The sequence below is a fragment of the Chiroxiphia lanceolata genome, chromosome 3 (assembly GCF_009829145.1).
Source record: "Chiroxiphia lanceolata isolate bChiLan1 chromosome 3, bChiLan1.pri, whole genome shotgun sequence".
In the NCBI taxonomy this organism is placed as follows: domain Eukaryota; kingdom Metazoa; phylum Chordata; class Aves; order Passeriformes; family Pipridae; genus Chiroxiphia; species Chiroxiphia lanceolata.
The window spans coordinates 42,919,618-42,941,955 of NC_045639.1; the positions used below are offsets into that span (position 1 = coordinate 42,919,618).

At 35.8% G+C, this 22,338-nt stretch overlaps 1 protein-coding gene across 1 annotated transcript in view; it reads right to left on the minus strand.

Moving 5' to 3' along the window:
* Nucleotides 1–2,016: 2,016 nt before the first annotated feature.
* FAM120B (family with sequence similarity 120B) overlaps nt 2,017–22,338 on the minus strand; it is a 49,129-nt gene continuing 28,807 nt past the window's right edge. Inside the window, exons 7-10 of the mRNA XM_032683657.1 lie at nt 12,726–12,932; nt 8,744–8,852; nt 7,403–7,516; nt 2,017–3,532 (exon numbers count right to left, since the gene is read on the minus strand). Coding sequence (XP_032539548.1) covers nt 3,480–3,532; nt 7,403–7,516; nt 8,744–8,852; nt 12,726–12,932 — 483 coding nt within the window. The 3' untranslated portion in view covers nt 2,017–3,479. The remainder of the gene's footprint in view (nt 3,533–7,402; nt 7,517–8,743; nt 8,853–12,725; nt 12,933–22,338) is intronic.

Here is a 22,338-nt window from a genome sequence, read left to right on the forward strand (position 1 = left end):
GCTTCTATATCAACAAAAGATACTCTCTAAGGAGGCTCTGCACTGCTGAGGAATATCCCATCAAACTTCCTAGTGAAGGACATATACTAGCTTACCTCCCAGCTTAGCAGACAAGAGAGAGTCAGTGTTTAAATAGGAATATGTAAACTTTTGATCTTCTTCCACAACATTTAAATAAAGAACACCTTTACAAAATAATACCATATGTTTCAGTACCCTTATAATTTTGCTCAGACAGCACGGCACAAAAAGATCTGCAGAGCTTTAACACTGATGTTCCCCTCCATCTCAGCACAACACTTGCTAAGGTAGCAAATCAATTAAAACTGTGGTTTCCTGTTTTATAAAAGAGGCATAAACTATGTTTTGAGGCTTACAGTTCCACAGCATCGTAGGATTATCTCAGTGTTTCCATGTTTTCTGCAGTCTAGATTCAGATTTCCAGTGGAATGGTGTCACAAATGAGTAAAGTAGTGTAAGAGGAAGGATACATAATACATAAAAAGAGAAAAGTTGATAAATGTCTTCCTGTCATTCTTGCTCTCACAATGACTATGTTACAATTTCTGCTGAGTCACAGTTGACTAAGTTATTGATGTTATAGGATATTCTCTGATTCCCTTCCCTGAAGGGGAACACATAAAGCTAATAAATCAATCCACAATTTCAGTGAACGTTGGATGATAGCTACCCAGTGCACAGGCTAGGGAAGATTGTAAGCAGTACAGCTGAACAAGAACGCTTTTCTTCACAAACACACATCACTTCAAATCCACGTCTGTTTTTCCCCTGTCCTGTAACCACTCAAAACAACTCTGTAGTCCACATTTAAGGAAATCCTATTAGACTAGATAAAGACTGGATCTCTAAGGTCACATTCTTGTCTATGATTTCCTTCGAGTCCATGAGCTTTATGGTACTCTGAACAATTCAAAGCTCAGTGAGAAAGGAAAGTAGCACCTCTATGTTTCGACTTTGTGCTTATGCTTTCACTCTACAATTCCTCGTGGGAAAAAATATTTTGGCTTGGAAATAATAATAAGCAGCTTCTGCTTATGGTCTAACATTAGGAAGGAAAAAAACTCACAGAGACACTATCAATTCTTCAGTAGTCAGGGTAATTATTACCAACAATTCACAGCATACCACAGCTAGCACAGCAAAACTCCCACTCTAGCTGTATTTAACTTCATTTATTGAGGCCAACAGAAAACTTTTCTCATATCAAATCCTGAAGGGGGAATTACCAACAAATTCTGGCACACAATCATGTTCTTTTCAAATACACCATTATACATCATGAGATCTCTGAAACTAGAGAACTTTCCATAAAACTCAGACCACATTATTCCAAAAGATTCAGGGGTGGGGGTGGGGGGGTAAGAAAAATATGATAGTACAATTACAGTCAGTGACAAATCAATCAAAAAAGGAAGCAGGAATACCCCATCATGGTGGGATCCTTGGAACGCAAAGGATTTATACACCGTGTTGTATAAAAATTGAGTCTGTTAAAACTTTCAATAGAACTAGAAATCCTGTATTGCTTATTTTTTTAGTTGGATTGCTGCTGTATGTTAAGTACGAAAGAATGTATTTATTGGGTTACAAACAGAAAAATACATGCAAGGAAATCATAGCATGGAGTTATATGTGTCTGACAATATTATTCACTTGGACCTAATGTATACTAAACAGGAACTAAGTTCCACTGAGAGTCAATTCAAGAAGTTACCTGCACAAGGCCAAAGAAACAACATTAAGTGAATAATCACAGAATCATAGAATGGGTCAGGTTGGCAGGGACCACAGTGGGTCATTTGGTTCAACCTCCCTGCTCAAATAGGGTTGTCCTAGAATACATGCCATGGGATTTCATCCAGGTGATTCTTGAATATTTCATGACGGATACTCCACAACCTCTCAGGACAACCTGTTCCAATGCTCAGTCATCTGCACAGTAAGGAAGTTCTTCCTCATATTCAGTTCAAACTTCCTGTGCATCTGTTGCTGCCCACTGCCTCTTGTCCTATTGGTTGGCACCACCAAGAAGAGCCTGGCTCCATCCTCCTGGTACCCCCCCTTTAGATATTTATACACATTGATGAGGTCCCCTTTCACTCATCTCTTCTCGAGGTTGAATAGGTCCAACTCTCTCAACCTTTGATTTGGAGAGATTCTCCAATCCTTTAATCATCTTTGCAGTTCTTGCTTGACTTGCTCCAGGAGCTCCATGCGTCTTTTGTAGTTCCTGTTTTTCTTTCATCATATACCTCCCATGTGAGAAGGAGTTACTATATAATTTAATGTACTGAAAACGTTGAAATACAAAACTAAAGACATTGTGATTCCAAAGCACATACACAGATGAAAACCCAACAGTTCCATAAACATCCGCTTGAACCAACTCTGTTCAAAGTTTGCTAGAAATCTAAGAAAAGCATGAAATTGTTGAAGTCTATGTAGATGGAGGTGCTTCAACTGAGATGCAGATCAGTAAAGAAAGAAACACAGTTCTAAGTGTGTCACATGCTTTCTATGATCTTATATGTTGATAAAAATTGCACGTGCTCTGTTATTTTACATTTCTTTAGTATTGTTTATACTCTATTTAAAATTAATTCATTTTAATAATATTTTAAATGCATTAATTTTAAAATTAAAGAAATACATATATCACTGAAATTGAATCACAAAGTGAAATTTATCAATTTTTAAGAAATAATTCTGAAGATAGGTGTTCGAATTAGAATTCTGGACAGAAAACAAATATCGAGCTCTCATAAGTATTATTCATTACAGAAGTAAAATATGACAGATTCTTTCTCTCCTCAGTTGACAAAGATAGAAAAAGTAGCTTAACTGGAAGTACCAAATCTAATAGCAATTTTTGTCTCTTGTAAGAAAGTTACATTTTTACAAAAAGGTGATATTGTTTCGCTGGCAGATGATGCTTACATTCCTGATGGCATGTTTCAAACTTTTCTACAGGTTTCAGTAACAATGGTATAACCCTTAAGATACAGGTATAATCCACAATTAAGACACAAACCACATACAGCACGAACATGACACATTATTCACAGTGGGGAAAGTCTTGTAAGATAAACAAATATAACAAAAATATGAAAAAAATCATAGTTTAGGTCCTAAATTTACACTCAGAAATATCTAACAGTGTTGTAAAAAACACTTCAGACTTTCTATTGTCTAATGGACAAAACCATGTAGCTGTACTGGGATGTTAATGTGCCTCAGGTACCCGTCACTTAAGTTTTAGTGATTCTGGTCTCATAAAAAGAGAGCAAACATGAAAAGTGATTAACAAGGTGAACAGCCTCAGCTTTGAGGGATTTCCTCCACAATTACGTGGTTCAGTTATTTGTACAAAGTTCATAAAAAGATGCTCTCGTAAACAAAAATTATCTCAAAGGTAACTATCCCATCATCTCAGTTTGCCACCTGTAGACATGTATTCTTTACCGAGGAGGAAGGTGAAATCTCCTCCGGTCTGGGTGTCCTGATCCCCCACCTGGAGAAAGGAGGAGATGAATTAAACACTTTTAACGAACATTAAAGCAGGAAAACAAGAGTTTATTCAGGTAGCCCCCCCAAAAAATTACATTTTTACATATCTTGAAAAAAGTACATGTCTCTGTCCAGTTGGTGTATAATTCTGTCTAACATTTTGAGATGTTGGAGGATAAAGTCCATGATGTCATTGCTTTTCTTAAAACACTTGGGTGACTGTAACTTTTAAATCTAGACCAATTAATGGGTTGGGATAGTGAGTCATACAGGTCATACACTGTGGCTGGTAGATAAGACTGTATGAATTCAGGAAAGGAAAACACACTATTTAGAACCAGACATCAGAGCTATATTTAAAGATATTTTCATACTGGTTTAAGTGTGCCTGTGTACAATTCTGCTTTAGCTATAGATTTCTATAAGCAAAGTAGTACTCACACTGTAAATTATATCTTTTTTTTTCAGCACTGAAGTTTTACCAAGTTCCATCTACATTACAGTTCTATCAAAATCCTATTAATCAGAGACATAACTGAACACAGAGTATGCAACACAAGTGTGGAAGCCTTGACTAAATATCTTGCAAATGAGAGCTTGCTTGTATTGTCTTCTGTTACATGTTTTACAGTGTGCTAAGACTGATGTGAATGTACCCTCTTGATGCAATTACATTCCGTGAAGAAATGGAAATCTGGATAATTCCTTTTTGTCTTGGACAAAAGATTTTCTCTCAGTGAGACACACCTCTCACAATTTTTTCCCCTCTTTCCTTGACACCCATCTTCCATTTCCCCCAAAAAACTGCTTTCAATGCTCCATAAAAGCTTTTCTCCAAGACCTTGTTTTGTTTTTTTTTTTTTAATAAATTACTTTTGCAAAAGTGATGTTTCCTAAGTTCAATTATTTAAAAACAAAAAAGCTGCCCAATTCCACTTTTCTTTTTTTTTTTTTTTTTAATAGAAAGATGGAAGAAAAATACAGCAAAGATGGATGGAAACAAAGAAGCAAAACTAATTTTTTTTTTAAAGAACAGAATTTTCTTAGGCAGAATAGAGTTGACTCCCAAAATCCAACAACGTCTAAATGCAAGTATGAAATTGTCAGAATGCTTCATGATGTCCCCATCTCACTGTTTATGAGTCTGGTGGTAGATGACTGGTAGCTACAATTATCACCCCTTACTTCTAGCACTCTGCAAGCTCTTACTCATTATGATCCCTCCCTTGAGCCCCTCATACAGAGAGTTATGATGTTTATTTTACCACTGGCAGAAATTCTATATAATTTCCAACATCTTCTACTATTTCTAAAGTATTAGGGTATCCTTGATTTTAACCATTCATGTAGCTGTTACAGCTACACCCATAGACACTCTCTCCCCTATCTCATTCCCTTGCCTCCAGTTCACTTTTTGGCAGATTTCAAAATATTAGTTGAGAACCATTGTACACATCATAGAAATTTTAAAATATAGCTATAAAAGTATAGATAAGGTTATATTTACATATTCAGTCTCTTTTTTTTGTTATATTTTGTATGCTGATTTAGATCTAAGTGGTAATTTGTATGCTATGACACAAAATATCAGTGTTTAACAGCTGGACTGTTGAAGAGAGCAAAGACACATGATAAGTCACAGTGATTTCCACAGTTCTTAATGCTCAGTTTATTTTTAGGTTTTTGTAGAATTAGATAACAATGTGATGCAAAAAATGACTTAGTGGTCATCTAATTAATGAAGTTTACCTACCAATAGTCTATATGGCCTGTGATCTGGTGTTGCAGCCACAAACCTAGAATCCATAAATCATCAAACAAGAAATACTAAGGGAAAATCTACCTCCCTGTGAGGCTTAGTGGTCCTGATCTGAATTACACGGATGTGCTCTTATCCCTTTGTAAGGCACAGCCAAGAAATTTAGAGACAGAAGTTAAATGACTAAAATCAAACCAAACCAAAAAAAACCCCAACTCGCCCAAAACCCAACCCCCCCCCCAGCTGAAATCCCTACATTCAAAATACAGCTAGAGAATGAGCTGTAAATTACAGCAGCTCAGTGTTTACTATTCACCATACAATGAGGGATGCCTAAATGCAATTCTTGTTCTGCCTGAGGGGATTCAAGCCATCATCTCAGAGAAATACCAGTGCTTCTCAGGTTGATGTTCTCTTGTAAAAGCACTCTTTACTGGTGAAGTTGAGACAGTCATGGAATTCTTAAACATTAACTGATAAAAAAGAGTAAAGGTTGCCTAATCATTATTATTCTCCTGATACAGAAGATATGGGTCCTGTGGTTACTGTTCCATACTTTTTAATGCATTTAATCCAATGATTGATATATCATATGTAACAGCAGGAACCATATAACAGTATACCATGGGAAGGTACATAAAGAGTGGGAGACGCAGATATAAGTAATATTAGTAGGAAGTTTTATAACATAAGCTACCATGAACACAAAATGGTCACTTTTTTTGTTCTTTTTTCTCTCTCCTTGGTGACACACACACAGCAGAGGCATCAGCTACATAAAGAAACAACCCAAATACCTGTGCTAATATTAGCCAACTTAGGAAAAAGGAATTTTGTTAAAATGAATCATATTGGGAGATCAGTTTAAAAGGAGCTCTAAAGCATTGCAGGGCTCTTTTGTAAGGACAGATGTATTTTTCCAATAAATCTGTTTAACTTCTAACAGAGGTAATTTAACTGCAGTTATGGGATCATGTTTTAAGAGCGTCCTGAGGGTAAGAAATAGGGCTAGTGTAGAAGAAGCCATGATGTTTTAATAATGCTACTGAAAGACATTTATAACACTGAAGCACAGTTACTCTGAAACATACTTTGTGGAATCCATCTAGTTCTAAGATCTCTGGAGCTGGTCAGAGATGATCTGACCTCTGAACATTAGGTTTCTTGAGATGGTCGAGAACTCATAACCATGACCAGTTTTGGTTTTGCTTATGGTCAGCATACATACTCTATATTTTAGCTTTATATTTTACATACAGGACTGAACAATCTTATTTGTGAATCAAATGGTAGCATCTTACTCGCAAGTATTCAACAGTGGCAGCTGAAACACATTAAAGACTTCACTGTATTTATTTATTATTTATCTTTCCTAATCATATCATCAATCTTCTTTGAAAACTTCACCTGGAAACACAAAAGAAATTCAGGCTCTGCACACTTAATAAAACAATTGATGTTTCTTAGACACTCCACTTCCTTTTGTTTATTTTCTTTAATCTATGTGTATGTGCTTCAACTCACAGTAACAAGGATGTAGAACTGAATTATGTCAGCTCAACAGTGCTATCCACAGTGATGCTTCATTGAAATGTCTGTTCAAGAAGTGAGACTGGTGAATGACTTAAGATTAATGCCAAGGCAAGACAGAACATCCATTTGTTTCACTCAGGGAGTGACCTGGAAGCTGAGACCCTGACCTAGAAAAGCACTTAAGAATGTATTTAACTTTATTCATATGCTTAAGTGTTTCATTGAAGTATGAACAAAAATCTGCAGCTAAAGACTTCAGACAAACATTTCTGTGCAGCTGTGCCAATTTGCTTTAGAACTATTACAATTTTAAACACAGTTCAGCTGAGACCAAGCATGAAACTTATAAATACCACATGAAAGCTTTTTTCCCAGAACATTGTGAGTAAAAGATGACTAGAGATTATAATGCTACACTCTGCCTCACCCTGTAGAGTTAGATTTTCCTGATGGTAGTACACAAATATGATGCAAGTTTTGTTATTGACTGCTGTAGCCACAGGGTAACTGCATATAGACACAGAGCTTTTATATTGTTGATAGAGACAATTCCAAAACCACAAATGTGCACACGTTTTTTACCTTGTGATTGAGGATTTCTCTGTACGAACCCCCTCATCTGGTTATGATATGGAGAAACAAAATGACTTCTGCGTGGTTGTTGGAATCTGGGATTAAAATCTCTTTGTTCTCTTCCTGAAAAACAGTATTTACTAAGCAACTCTGACAGTATATAGGATTAAATGAAGAAACAATATTTTTCAGGAAACAATATTTCTTAGTTTTATGCCAAATACTCATGCACAATTATGATTTTTCCAAACTAAAGTCAGCCTAATAAAGTGTGGTTCTTGTCCTCATTTCCATCTATGCTCATCGCGATTACAAGCTGTTAACAGCTGTATTTAGAAACCAGATCAAAATTTTATGATATAGATTTGGAGAATGCAGTCATTAAACCAAACAGAAAACTCTGTCCAAATTGGAATCACAAATCATAATTAAAATGGTTAAGTATAGCTCTCAAAGAAAAGCAGATGTTAACAAGGTCTGGTACTATAAATCACTAACAGATATCCTTAATTTTGAATGTCCAGAACCAGCACAGTGTAGTACCACATCAGAAGTATAATACAAAGTACTGAACTAGCAGAAAAACATTCTGTCTGCTGTAATTGGCTCAAGAAATTCTTAAGGGGTAATTTTTATCCTCACAGACATTATAATTGATCAGGTATTAAGCAAGTAATAAACATAATATAAGCATAAACAATGAGATTTTGGGTAAGTTATTTTGAAGTCTCAAAAGCCTCAATATTAAGGCTGATCTGTGATTGATGCTAAAAGCCTTTCAGATGGTTTTTTTCCCCCTGAAAGTCAGGTAGATCACATAGGGAAAGCAAATGTCTTTAGCAAACCAAGCCATAAAGCTGGGGGGGGAAAAGCAAAGCAAAGAACAACACAGTTCTCCAGGTTGCTTTCTTATAGTTTGAACCATATCACTGAATCCAATAAAAAGTATTCTCTCTTCATTGCCTTACTCAGACCTTCAGCTATCAATGTTAAAATAGCTCCCCTGAGGGAATGGGAGAAAAAGGTCTGAGTCATTTAACTCTTCCTATAAAAATAATTTTAGTCTCAGAGCAAATAGTGATTTTTCTGTCAATGAATGATATTTGTTGCATATATCTCACTAACTATGTAGCTAGATGGAAATATTATTCTATCTAAACTTGGTTAATCATATTCACACGAATTGTTAAAAAGGGAAATATTTTCTAAGATCTCTCCTTTGGTTTCTTGGAGAAAGACCTTACAATTTACTTAGCTTGATGGGATGCCTATGTAATTGATGCTGCTGTTGAAGGATAATTGAACTCATCAATATATTAATTTTACTGAGAAAATTAACACAATGCCAACCTGCATTAAATCCATTCCCTCTTGGTCTGCTCTGTATCACTCTTTTCTTTGCCATGCAAACCTTGCAAATGAAAGACTTCAGATTCTGGAAGGGTGTATACAAAGACTCCTGCAAACAATAGGGTTAAAAATCAATGACTGTTCTGCTCATCTTTCTTCAAGTGTAGCACAAACAAAACACATACACAACAACTAAAAGACTTGTCTTAGCCACACTCATGCATACATGAAGGTGGTACATCTGGTTCACATTTTTTCAGGAAGTAAATTTCAAACATTTAACATTAAAAGTGGATACTCAGAGGGATGAGTAGGGGTGCAGAAGAAGTGTTTTCCTGCTTTCTCAGTGAAGTTTGTTTTTCTTCTCTGCTCATGTCTGTAAATCACTTGCCTTTCTATGCTATTACCCTGTACGTGTAGATATACTTAACTAGACTTCTATCAGCAATACCTCAGGAAGAGATGGTTAAAGACTCCAGATAAGGACTGATGAACTCATGGAAAATACACCAATTAAAATCAAAGTCTCTTAATCTCATATGTTAGAAACAAAACTTAACAGTAATACATCAGCACTGACTCCTGACTGATAAAATAGAACTAAGTCTAAAGAGAAATGGAGGAATTAAATAAAAATGTTTACCTTGTCATGTGATGAAAAATTTTACTGTGAAAAGGAAAAGCTGAAACTATTTAAAGATGCAACACTGAGAGACGTGAAATATCCTTAACTTGCTCTGATTTCTGTGAGCTTTGATAAAGTGACAGGTCTCAGAATGTACTTCTTTTCTCCTGATTTGTACTGGGCATGTGGGATTTTAGTATACAATAAAGAGAATTACGAAAAGAGAGATTTTAGAGTGATAGGGCAATTCGTGATTTTCATAAAACGGAACAGATTTTTACGGGATAACAATGCCTTTTTTAGGAGCAGGCAGGAGGGAAGAAGATGATGCGAGAAGGTAAAAAATCCAGTAGGTAGCAAGACTGCAGCAATTAGAGAGGTTTCTTAAATTAGAGGTAGAGTCTGAATCCCTGAACCCTGCTGTGAACTTCCTAACTACATTTTTTGAGTTAATAGAGACTTAAACTAAACTCACAAGTTTGGGGTTTTTTTTTACCACACAAGCTGAGTCCAGTTTGTGAAGAACACTCTCTAATGGGAAAAACCTTTCATTTTATTCTTGGGAGAACAAATTCAGAATATGTTTATGAAGGTGGGATGAAAGGCATGATCAGAAAAGAACAAAACATATCACTTATGATGACCCCATTATGTAATTTGGTTTTAATTTTAAAAACTTAATTATAAACATACTCATTAGTGAGAAGCACAATAAAAAGGCTAATAAAGTGATAATGTCATTGCCTCACTGCTTTATGAGACTATTATATCCAATTTTCTGTGTGGATAAAGAAACTAATATGATTATTGTTTTGAAAAACAGAGAACTAGTATAATGTGAGCTTAGCATATTTTTTAAAAAAAGCAAGATGGCTCTGTTTTTTTATTCTTATCCAAAGCTGCCCATTTTTTATCTTTAACAGCTGCTAGGTTACAAAGAGCTGAGTCACACAAAAACTCGCCCACAAATATATCAACTGTACTTAATGTATACATTCTTTGGGTACAAGAATCTGCAGGAAGCAAATCCTAAAATGTTCAAAATTTCTGATATACATGTAAATATTTGTATTTCCACCGTAATTTTCAGAAAGCTATTAACTGTTTTTAAACCCATTGTAGTCAAAACAGCACTTATTCTGAGATTGCCTGAAGTTCCCAAAGTAATGTAACTGTCCAGATCATAGAGAAGGGACCTTAGGAGACAAGCACTGAACAACAAAAGGAATAACTTTTTCCTATTATTTATATTTTCTATAACAAAACATCCCATGTAGAATAACTTCTTTTCTGAATACAATGCTATCACTATCACCAGATTATATCACCATAGATTATATCTATGGTGCTCAAGGGTAGATTGTTAACAAACAAGTGCTGAAAGATCCTGGCTTCCAGCAGTACATTAAGCTCTGCCAGGAACTAAGTACCATTTTTATTTATTAAAGTTGAACTTAACAGGAAAAACCAATCACATATGCTTGCTGCCTTGCCAGTGTTCCCAGCTAAACTGGCATCTCTTGGCAATTCGCCTCAAAACAGATTCTTGCCTCAAACTGATAAGCTGGAAAGCTATTTTGTTAGTCTGGGTACATATCTCTGCCATATATGTACCATAAAATCGTACCTAAAAAAGAAAAAGATATTTAAACTACTCTAAAAATTCACGTGGCTAGAGTATTTTTTCCTCACAACAGAACACTTTATCTGGGGTTTGTGTAAAACAGAGCATCAGGCTTTTAAAAACCCTAACCTAGATATTTTAGTTGATCAAGCATATTTCTAATTCTGTCCTAGGGAAGTAATCATCTTTCTTCATCTTTGTTATAAAACATTACCACATCAAGATTTTCAAATGTTAGCTAAAATATATTACCTAACACATTTAAAAATACCTATCTCAATTAATATAAGTCTTATACAGATTTAGATATGTATTGTCAAAATTATCCACTAACCTGAATTCTACCCAAATGGAAAAGAAGTATCAATTTCACATAGATCTGGATACTTTTTATATTTTCCTAGCTATTCTCTAAACCATCTATTGTTCTGCAAAAGTCTTGCATGAAAAACTGGGTGAACCATTGTCCCAATCCAAAATCTACCAAAATCAACCAACCAATTAATAGGAACCACAGGACTTGGAAAGAAGTTATGGTCCTAATCATATGATTGAATACATATGGAAAGGATTATTCTTCGCCTTCATGCTAAAAACACATTCATTCCACTCACCCACAAGTGTTCCACTCATCACTCCAGACCAGCATGGTGTGCAATTGGACATAAAATTATAAAAGAAAACTATACAACGACTGGCATTGAATGCACGAGATTAACATAAATCAAAACTGAAATATTTTTTCTCTCTAATTACTTTATTTTAACCTCAAGTGATATATTCAATAGCAGATTAAAACATTTCAAAGGTAAGATTTTCAAAAGTAATTAAATGATACAGGCTTTTCAAATCCACAATGAAAAGAGGCACATTAATTGAAGGTCTTCAGAGCCACCTTCACTGATGAGTACAGACCTACCCAACCATCTCTCCACAAATTCTGTGCTGGTGGGGCATGAGCCAGGTCTGGTTTGAGACTTCATTCACACATCAATACAGTCTTGCACCCAGTCTAGCAGACCCTACCTCCAAACCTAGACATAACGCCACTCCAATGCATTGTGTTGAGCAGGACTGTGATAGTACCTTTCTGCCCAGACATGTTTGAAGTCACATTGGTTTTTTGGTAACATAGCACGTAAATCTTACAAATCCCCAGATTTGTAAGATAAAGTGGGACTGAGGACCAAAGTACTCAGAGGTCCAGGAAGGTACTTGGTGAGAGTTTAAAAAAATACCTAAATATACACCTTCTTCTGATTTACAGTTCCTCTTTGAATTTACCAAACCTTCACCTCAAACTTTAGGTTCTTTAATGTCTTTAAAAATATCACTCTTAAATACTTTAAAAATTATATCCAGTGCGCTTATTTAAAGATGTTCTTAATATGTTACATAAAATATTACAGGAAAAAGATCTCAATAATATCTCAGTACTAGGAAAAAATTATGGGTATTTTAATTTTTTTAACTTGACAACCATTCTCCTTATATTATTTTCTGAGTAATGGAAACAAAAATAAAGGTAAAATTACAGTTTTCTTCATAGGCTCACTATTTCTACTTTTTTTTTTAATTATTTTTTTGTGGAGAGAGTGAAAAAGGAATAGAGAGAGAAGAAAAATACAAAGAAAGGGGAACAGTGTAAACATGAATATCAAAATGACGAAGTAAATGGGCAGGTACATTTTTTCAAAGAATACAGAAATGTCTGAGAGGATGTGGTTACTTACATTGCCTTCCAAAAGCTCTTCCACAGAGCAACCTCGGTGCGACTGCTGGTATTTTTCTTGAAAAAGTTTTCCATCAAACACTGTCCAAGGCATCAAATCATCCATTCTGAATGGAAAGCCACAGGCGCTATTGGCCATGAGCAACGTTGTAAGGCCACGAACCAAGACAGCGCCAAGATGTACAGCTCTGGAGTCTACTTCTGCAAGCTGTAAACACACACACACACATAAAAGATAGGCCTCACAAATCAGGGAATATGAGCAATGTTACCATCACATATAACCATGAGAACAGCAGAGAAAATGATAAACTGTCTCACAGTTGTGACAAAGATAGTCCTCTCTTTCACAGTAGAATTGGTCAAAGGATTCTGGATCTAGTTTTATTCAGTAAGTGAAGTTTAACAAGCACAGCATCTCACTCAAGTTTTTAAGATAGATACTTTCAAAATGAAAATGGAAAGACAAAATAAGTGGCTATTCTCCATTGTATTTTTAAAGCATCAGCAGTTCTCCAGAAAAAGTTCTGTTAGTGGAATGTAAAACATGAACTGGGAGTAGAAATTGATGCGTACAGTGATCCATTGACCTTCCAGAGTTTGATTACCCCGGAAATGCTACAGCATTTAGAGGTCATTTAAATTATAGGATTTGACAGAATAAAGTTTATTGTATCCAAACTTTTATTTTAAAAACTCTAAAATTTCCTCTGACTGTAGTCTGAAAGTCAAATTATTTCACTTCAACATGGATTTTTCCAGAAGATATACTGCAATAGTATGATAGCATCTAGAAAATGCAAAATGAGAAACTCAATAAGACAAGTAAAACTCATAGCAAAAGTAAACTTGATGGGTGAATTAAACAGCATCCTGTGGCAGAGCATAGCAAAATACAAAATTCAAAGCAAAAAGCTTTGAATCCAATATGGGTAAAACTGTGATTTTAAGTATTGTGTAAACAGTACATAGCTCCTCAGAGAGCAATGCCTTTTTCACAGTCTGTACTGAAGCAGTTTGTCAGGACCAGAAGAGATTCATAATAGTGTGGCCATCAATAGTGTAATCCACGGCAGCTGTTGTGTCCTTACAGTATAAATTATACCAGAAATGGAATAGGACAGAATTGTAGAATGGTTTGGATTGGAAAGGACCTTAAAGATCATCTAGTTCTGAGTCCCCTGCTGTGGGCAGGGACACTTCCCATTAGAATTTGAGCAGTCATTTAGAAAATGAAAGGTCCATCTTTTTCTGACTGTGACACTTCATACTTGAGTAAGGAAGACTCTCTTATACCCTCCCTTTAAAATATAAGTATTTTCAGTAAAGGAGCAGGCCACTGAGTTTCAGGAAGCTATTGCCTCCAGATGTAACCTATCATTTTTCCAGTTGAGACTAATAACTACATGCGCACTCATAACTCTCTTGCTCTGACAGGTAAAGCAGGGGTTTGCAAAATGTCTAACAATGCTAAAAGGTACTTGGAAGAGGAATGTCGTTTAAGTGAACCAGTATTATTTGTACTAAACTAGACTGCAAGACTGCACACAGTCAGTTACCATGTTGCAGCTGAAAGGTTCTTACATTGCATTTACCAGATTGTTTCTGATCACTTGATCAAAATCTAACGCCTGTTAAGGAAGTGAGTCCACATCATTACAAGCTTTAAAATGGAATCTGCTTGGTTTGTGATCACAAAGTAAGACTTTATGAGCAGAAAGTACAAAGAAAAAGAACTGCTGGGAATCCTCAGAACTCTAGGGAATTATTTCAGCTTTTATACTCCTGGGTGTTGTTCTCAATGCAACAATAAATTGAACTTTAAGCAACTTCAATAAAACACTTCAGAACATTTTGACAAGTGGTTTGCCCTTACACTACAACAGAAATGGACATGGTAAGCTACAATTAGCAGTAGAGGTCAAGAGTGACGGTAGCACACCAACCAGCTGAATCAAACTTGGCCAAATTTATATCAATATGATTTATGTCACAAATAAGTCTCTTTATTATAGATCAGTACAAAACCAAACTGAAATTCACAGTCATATGAATTGGTATCTTCTGTCACTGAATTATTGGTACTGATGAGGTCAAAAGATTCAATTGCTGAAAACAAACTTTCATGAAGAATAATGAAAACAAGTATTTAAGAAAATGAAAGAGTAAAAGCTGTCACCTGCAGCAAGCAATTTCCCGTCTATTAATTTAGTGGATGTGTACCATATGACTATTATTTCATACCTTTCTGTAAGATGCTTTTACTGTCCTTTTTAATCCCACTGTTATCAAGGATATAAAACAGCTGCTATAATAGATTACTAATACTATGTGTGAATGCTGGATGCCATCTGGGCCATAAATATTAAAATAAAGCTTTTATATATTTATTTTATTCTGAAAACTCTAAGCATAGACCCAACGGAAATGTGATTAATCCAACTTTCTTTGGTGATGCCATTCAGGTTAATGCAAACCAAATGCATATGTATTTGTAGAACAAGTGTCCAAGTGAGAATCTGAAAAATTTTGCATTTGATGGTGATGCACAAAATAGTAAAATACAGAAGAGTATTTTGAGTGCCATCTCAAGATGGAGATCAGTGTAATACTGGCATTGATGCTGTTACTTCTGCCTGAGTGAGTATGAAATCTGAGCCACCAACAAAACCTATGCTCTTTTCAATTACAATTCAGACCTATTGGTTAAGAAAGATAAAATAATGTTGCTGGTGACAGGTTTTACAGGTAGAAGACTTCGTTGTCTTGGGATATCAATCCAGAACTTTTCTAAAGCACCAAAGTATTGTGGAGTAGGGTGTGTATGTGTGTGTCTGTGTGTGGTGGGTATCAGGTAAGGCTTATATTTTTAATGGAAATCAATATTGGCAAGACCAAGGTGAGAACTATCAACAGTGATTTCTTTATTTTAATAGAACAGGAAATACATTCACTAATGGGTAGTTTCTATTTTCCATGTCTGGCAATAAAACCCAAAGAAGATGAAAGCACGGTGAGTCTGTAACAATGAGGTTGTGTGCATGGCAAACCATGGACTTGTTTTGCCACGGGAATGCTCACAACAGCTTGGTGTCTGCAATGTTAAGACGTCCTGATGAGAAGTGCAAAATTCAAAAAGAAAAGGAGGCTTGTCTTGCAGGGCATTAAACCTTAGAGATCACTTTCTTTCAGAAATTGTGTCTGTTTTTTTTACTACGTTTACAAACTCAGGACCCCAGTGAATCATGTGAGATACACCCCTGTGATCTCGCTGCTGCTACTCATACCACCAGCTGATGACATTTGTGCAAGAGAGACAGAGAGTGCGTGAGAACTACTCCTCCTGCACCAGCTGCCTGTGCTGTGCCCCTGCTGCTGCCCCTCCCAACAGCAGCTTCCCACTGTCTTGACACTTGGGGAAAAAGATTACTTTTCCTACTTGCCAGCATTAACTGAAGGCTGAGAAGAGAACTCAAAAGTTCACAGTCCTCTAGCATCACTTCAGCAGAGGTTACTGATATCATGCTTAGAATGCCGATCTGAACTGGATAAGCTACAGCACCCAAAACATTATGCATAAAATATTTTTCTAACAATTTGAGAAATGTCTTTTCTAGAAAAGCTATCATCACAGACCTATATCACACCTTTTTCTGCTCTAGGGACACAGGGCTCTGGCCCATGGACCACAGGTTCAGGCCAATCTCTGTGGTCATGTGCCTATTCATTGGCCACAGAAAGAGGCTTTCCAACATGGAAAGTGTTTGCTCACAGGACCTAGAGACTGTACATCCTGCTGAACAGTTTTAACTTACAGGAAGAAAAAAATACGTGGATCTTGTACATGAAATGTAAATTTCGAGTTCGAATTTCATCTAATGAAATAATAATAAAAATTAATCAGGATGTAAAAATACATTATGTTCTAAGGAAATACTACTATTTCCTTAGTAGTGGATTCACTTTTGTGAATCCTTTTGTGGATTCACAAGTGATTTTTTGATAGAGGTGCAAACTTCCCACTATGCATTTTGAAAGCTGCACAAACTTTTTTCAGGAATATACTAAAAAAACCCCACAACTCCTTCACCCCTCAGCTGTATGGAGTTTAAAGGGTTCATATTCTGTTAAAAGAATAAATAGGTTCTATGACAGTTGAAATGTGAGGATAAGTATCTGAACGTGCCAGATGTCAGCAGGCACAAATGAAGGCCAGAACCATTCCCTCCAGCAAAGGCATCTCACTATCTAAATTTCTAGAAACCAAGGAGAAAAGTAAAGATATAATAATAATTTTACAATTCTTTACTTGTGCTACTTTAAATGTCCTCTGTATCTCAATGTATAAAATACCACATTTCATTTAAAAACTGGTTCCTTTAGTAGGATTTTCAACAACATTCTGGGGATGCTCTTTTTGTATTAATAATTGTTATTTACATTAAAGTTGTCCTTATGCATTTACTTTTTTTCCTAATCTGTTGCCTTCTTCCTGTGGTAAAGTTGAATACAGAAGATACGACCATTTTGAAATACAAATTTAAAAAGAAATAACTTTAAAATCATATAGGGTTTTTCTCGCCCTCCTCCCTTCTCCTCCCCACCCACCCACAAAAGAACATACCTGTTTTTATTATAAAAGGGAAAACATAATACTCAAGGACAGGTTAGTATTTGATGATTTCTAGTTAAAATTAATAAATTCAATAACAATAGTTACAAATCAATGTAATTTGATCCAAGCAATAAACTGCTGGAATTCAAGTGGTGCTGATTAAAATCATACTGCCCTAGTTTAACCAGTTCTTTTTACATGCATTTGAACTCGGTGTATTATCAGTATGCTACTTCTTACATTAACTCCCCAAGAGCCACCTCTGCCTTAAATGATCAAATATTTAACCATAGGCAATTTATGCTTGAGCAATAAAGGCAGCAGGTAGATCCTATCTCAGGAACTTGTCATTAAAACAGAACGGCTTAGCTTTGCCTGAGAGTGCTAAGGCACACTGTGTTCCAAACATAGAGAGATGGACTGTCAACTGATGACAACTTAAGTAAAGTTAAATTCTCTGCAATGGAAAGCATCACTAAACAATTTCAAGCAAAAGGCAGAGACCAGATCTTCCTGCCTTCAGCCATTAGTGTGAATTTCTAGTGTGAGCTGTCAAAAGATGCTAAAGCCCCTGTGCACTGAAGCTATATTTTCTGTTTTTGAGCAAAGATAACCTAAACTGGTGTAATGGTGACAAATTTCAGGAGTGTCACCCTACAGAGGTGGGCTGGTGAAACAATATATTTACTTGGCATCAGTCAGCTTTAAGCAATAAGCTGCTGGGAGCATAGTGCATCATCTGCTTCCTTGACCTGTCAAACTGACGGAGGAGAGGAGCACCAGTATTTTGAAAACAGACTAAGGTTTATTCTGATAAAGAATAAAAGAGCTTAAATTAAGCTCTTCCTGCTTAAACAAGGTGTGTGCAAAGGAAAATGGGGATTGAAAAGCAATCCTATGAGGGAATCTGTTGCAACAGGAACTAGAAAAACCAGTTTTTAAACACTTCTAAGGCTTCGAAGTAAATATTTAGCAGTAAACAACCTAAGTATTTAGTATTTATATGTTCAGCAAAGTTTATTTACCAGGTTTTATCAGGACTTTGATGTAAAATGATACCTCTGTGCAGAACAACACTGTTATTTACATTAAGCCAAAACCACCACAGAAGTAAACTTAAAAAAAAAATTAAATATTGCTTTTATCATTAAGCATCCTACATAAAATAAAAAAACCCTAATACTGTTCACCAATTTGCAACCAGAAAAAAATGCCTTTCAGTTACAAAAAGATAATATTTAATTTCTGGTTTAATTTTCAAATATAGCCACTTTTATCAGAACTTTAAATCATATTCACAAAAAACTCCAGCATAAATTACATTTCTGTGATAGTGAGTTTCACCAGTTAAAAAGTTTAGCCCTCTCAGCTTATTTATACAGTTGTGCAATGGACAGTGCATTAACACCTGTAAAAAGATTGAAATAACATTATTTCTCTTATTTTAGCCACAACTGCTGAACTCTGATCTAAATAATTACTAGGCTAATGACAGTCCACAATACATGTGGACATTTACAGAATGTTCACATCAATTTTGAATTATAGTCATCAGGCCGACTGTCTGACTGTAGCCCAGCCAGCAGTCATATCCTTTCTATAAAAGTGAATGGATTCATCTGGATTTTAATTTTTACCGTCTTAAATACTTGCTCATGTTTTTGGTGACATCTTTGAACGTCCTCTCCTTTCCATCATACAGATAATATTGAATTTATTTGGTAGTAAAATATATTTTATTTGTTTGGGACTCTGAAAATTCTTGTAATCTGATTTTCCTTCCTTTTTTTTTTTCTCTCATACAACAGTTACATGTTGTGGAATTATGAGAGATAGAAGTATGAGTAGCTTCACTTGCCTTGCAACTAATAAAGTTTATGGGGGACAAACCGCCAACAGACTCCTGGTATGTCTGCACCATGAATTGATGGGCTCCTGCCTCTGCTATGTCACTGGCACCTGAAATGGTTCAGTAATTATTAGAATTTTCTTCCCCATGCCTGTAGTGATGTCTCCCTCTCATACAGATGCCCTAATAAGGTGATATCATGTTAAAGTTTCCTCCTGTTGGGCAATTTGGAGTGCCTTCCCCATCTTCCCTGCTGTCTAATTAAAGCAATCATCATTAACATATTTCTCTCACAGACTCCTACATCTTTGTCAAATGTGGTTGAAATTAGCCAACATACTCAAAAGTCATTAGGGGACACAGAGAAAAAAATTAAAAATCATGCAAAAGGTCACTTCTCTTCCAGTAACTTTCCATTGTAAGCCTTCAAACATCAAACTTCTTCCACTCCTTTACTTTCTGACACTCACTACGTATTTCTGTAGTCTATTCTACACTGACTAGCTCCTTTACCAATATCTTTAAAACAAGGGTCTTCATTTGCTACCTGCATCTTGACCACATTCCTGATCTAAAGTCCTTATCCACATCTTAACTCAGCGCTTTCCCTTTGTTTAATCATAGGACTGGTCCATGGAACAAAGTTTTAGGAATAAAAATTCTGCCAGCAACAGAACTACTCAGCAGAGCATGCTTGGCTGCCTTTGATAATGCAGCGTGTGCTTCCACAGTCGTGGAATATATTGGCAAATGGTAGCTGGGTAGGCCTGCAACTGCTCAGTTCACTGCTGCAACTTTCCAAGGCTTAATTAGCCAAGCTTAAAAATTAGTTTACTATTTTTTCTCCCCAGAGGCAGAATAGATGTTCAAGATCTATTCAATTGCCCTAATGTATGGTCATTTTCTCTCTTAAGCTGTTTTGAGTTTATGCTTTTTAAGGGCCTGATATTTCCCACTGAAGCCAACAGAAAGACCACTGAATTTCAGTAGAATTAGATTAGGCAAAATCTAGCATGTCTGAAGCACTGCAGCTTCCAGAAACATTATGACAGCTGTTATTGATGTCATGTCTGGTATATAAGCTCTTCAAATACAACACTCATTGAACCATGATGGTTAGTGTAGAGAATTCCAGGAGAACAAATACTGTTTGCCAGCGCAATATAGGTTTTGTTGGAGCTTTTTTCTCCTTCGGTTTCTTTGTATTGCAAAGTAGCTGCACAATAAGATTGTTGATACTGTGGCTCACCCTTTGAAGTGATACGTCCAAAGTAAACAGTTCTAGCTAGGGAATTTTCTAGGTGTTAAGTCCACAGGTTGAGGAAGAAAAGAACTGGTCTGCTTCTATTTCATGACAATCCCAAGGTCCAAGACAAATTGAACTATGAGTCACACAGCAGTATCTCAGATGACCTATGAAAGGAACTGACAATCTGCAATCTGTGATCAGGTATGTTCAAGAGATCGGGAATTTTGTTGTAACTAAGGTGCAATAGAGTAACCACTTTCAGAATACCTATTCCTTTTGAAACGGAAAACTGCCACACACAACTTGAAAGCTGCTGCCTTTTGGCACAAGAACGTCAACCTTGTGCTGGGGTTTAGATGAACACATACAGAGAAATTAGAGAATCCTTGTTTGGTGCACATAGCTGTTGGATAAAGATGGTCTTCTGAGCTATTAAAGAACTGACTACAAACAAAGATTTCAAAGAAAATTACTTACATGTAATATTCTACATTTTCTTGTACTGCCACTATGTCAGAGTAAATTAGAAATAAATAGGGAAAGAGTTTCTGTGAGAGTAACTTGGCCACTTTTAACAATGTACTTAACACAGAGAACAACGTCGTTTAAAAGAAAATGTATGCCAAACTTTGGGATCTCAGCCCTTCAGCCAGCATTGGACTCTGCAGGTGCTTTGTTGATAATGTTCCAGCCTCAGGAATTGATCCACAGCCATTTTAAAACAAAAGGTACCTTTTTTTTTTTTTTTTTCCAGTCGTGCAATGCCAAAATAAACTTCCTGCAGAACCACTATACTTTCAACCTCTTATAATTGAAAAATATTACTTGCCATTGTTGCTAACCTGAAATATTCCCCTGCTGTATTGAAGCTTCGGGGTACAAATACAACATACAATTGTATAATTTTGCTAAAAAGTAAAAAAACACTGAGCAGAAGAGAGGGATGGATTTTTAAAAGTGTATTGGCATAGCTCTGCTTTTATTACATTCAGAAGTAAAGCTCTCCTTGACTTTAGTAGGAACTTATGGAACTTAAGTCCTAGCACAGAAACATTTTCTGGCAAGATGTGTTTGTGTATTCTATACACAGAGAGTAAATAGAAAAACTATTGCTGAATACTTAGGTATGCATTAACTGCCCTTGCTAAAACCAATACATACATAACTTTGTATTTGGCAAGGAACAATGGAATGTCTCTTCTTTTAAATCTATCAGGGGAATATATAGTAACCTAGATGAATGTAATATCCCTTTTTAGTTAATGTGCATATGCTTCCTACTAATGCTGGTGTGACATGACATGCTGACGAGATTACTAAACAATTAAATCTGCCCATAAATCACTAATTTTCTTTGGAGGTAACATATCTTTACACATTTAGTGTTTACTGTCCCTGTGTGTTTTTTCCTCACTTATAGATTAGAATTGTCTTAAGTGGTGATGTCTTGAGATGCTAAAATATAATGCTGATAAGGGATATTATAACATACTTCTATCACTTTTCTCTTAACACCGCTCCATTGCTTTATAAAAGAAATCTTAGCTATTGTTCAGTAAACGTCAAATAAAATTACCCAAAAATAAAGGTGAAGGGGAGGAGAATATATGTGCAATACCAATAATAATGTTAATGTATTACAAGTTCACATTTATACAGCATTTGTATTTTTGACTAAAGAACTTCTATCATTGAGACTACTGGTGCATGAGTATCTCAAGCAAGAACTTAAATACGAGAAAGAACTGAACAATTTGACCAAAGTAAAACTGATAGGAACTGGACACCATCTTGACTTTTAACCCCTGGCCAACGATCATGTCAATCAAGAATACACTCGAAAAGAAAGGGAACAAATCAGTTCTTGGTTATCCTGGCTGTTTCTGATATCTTCCAGAGGA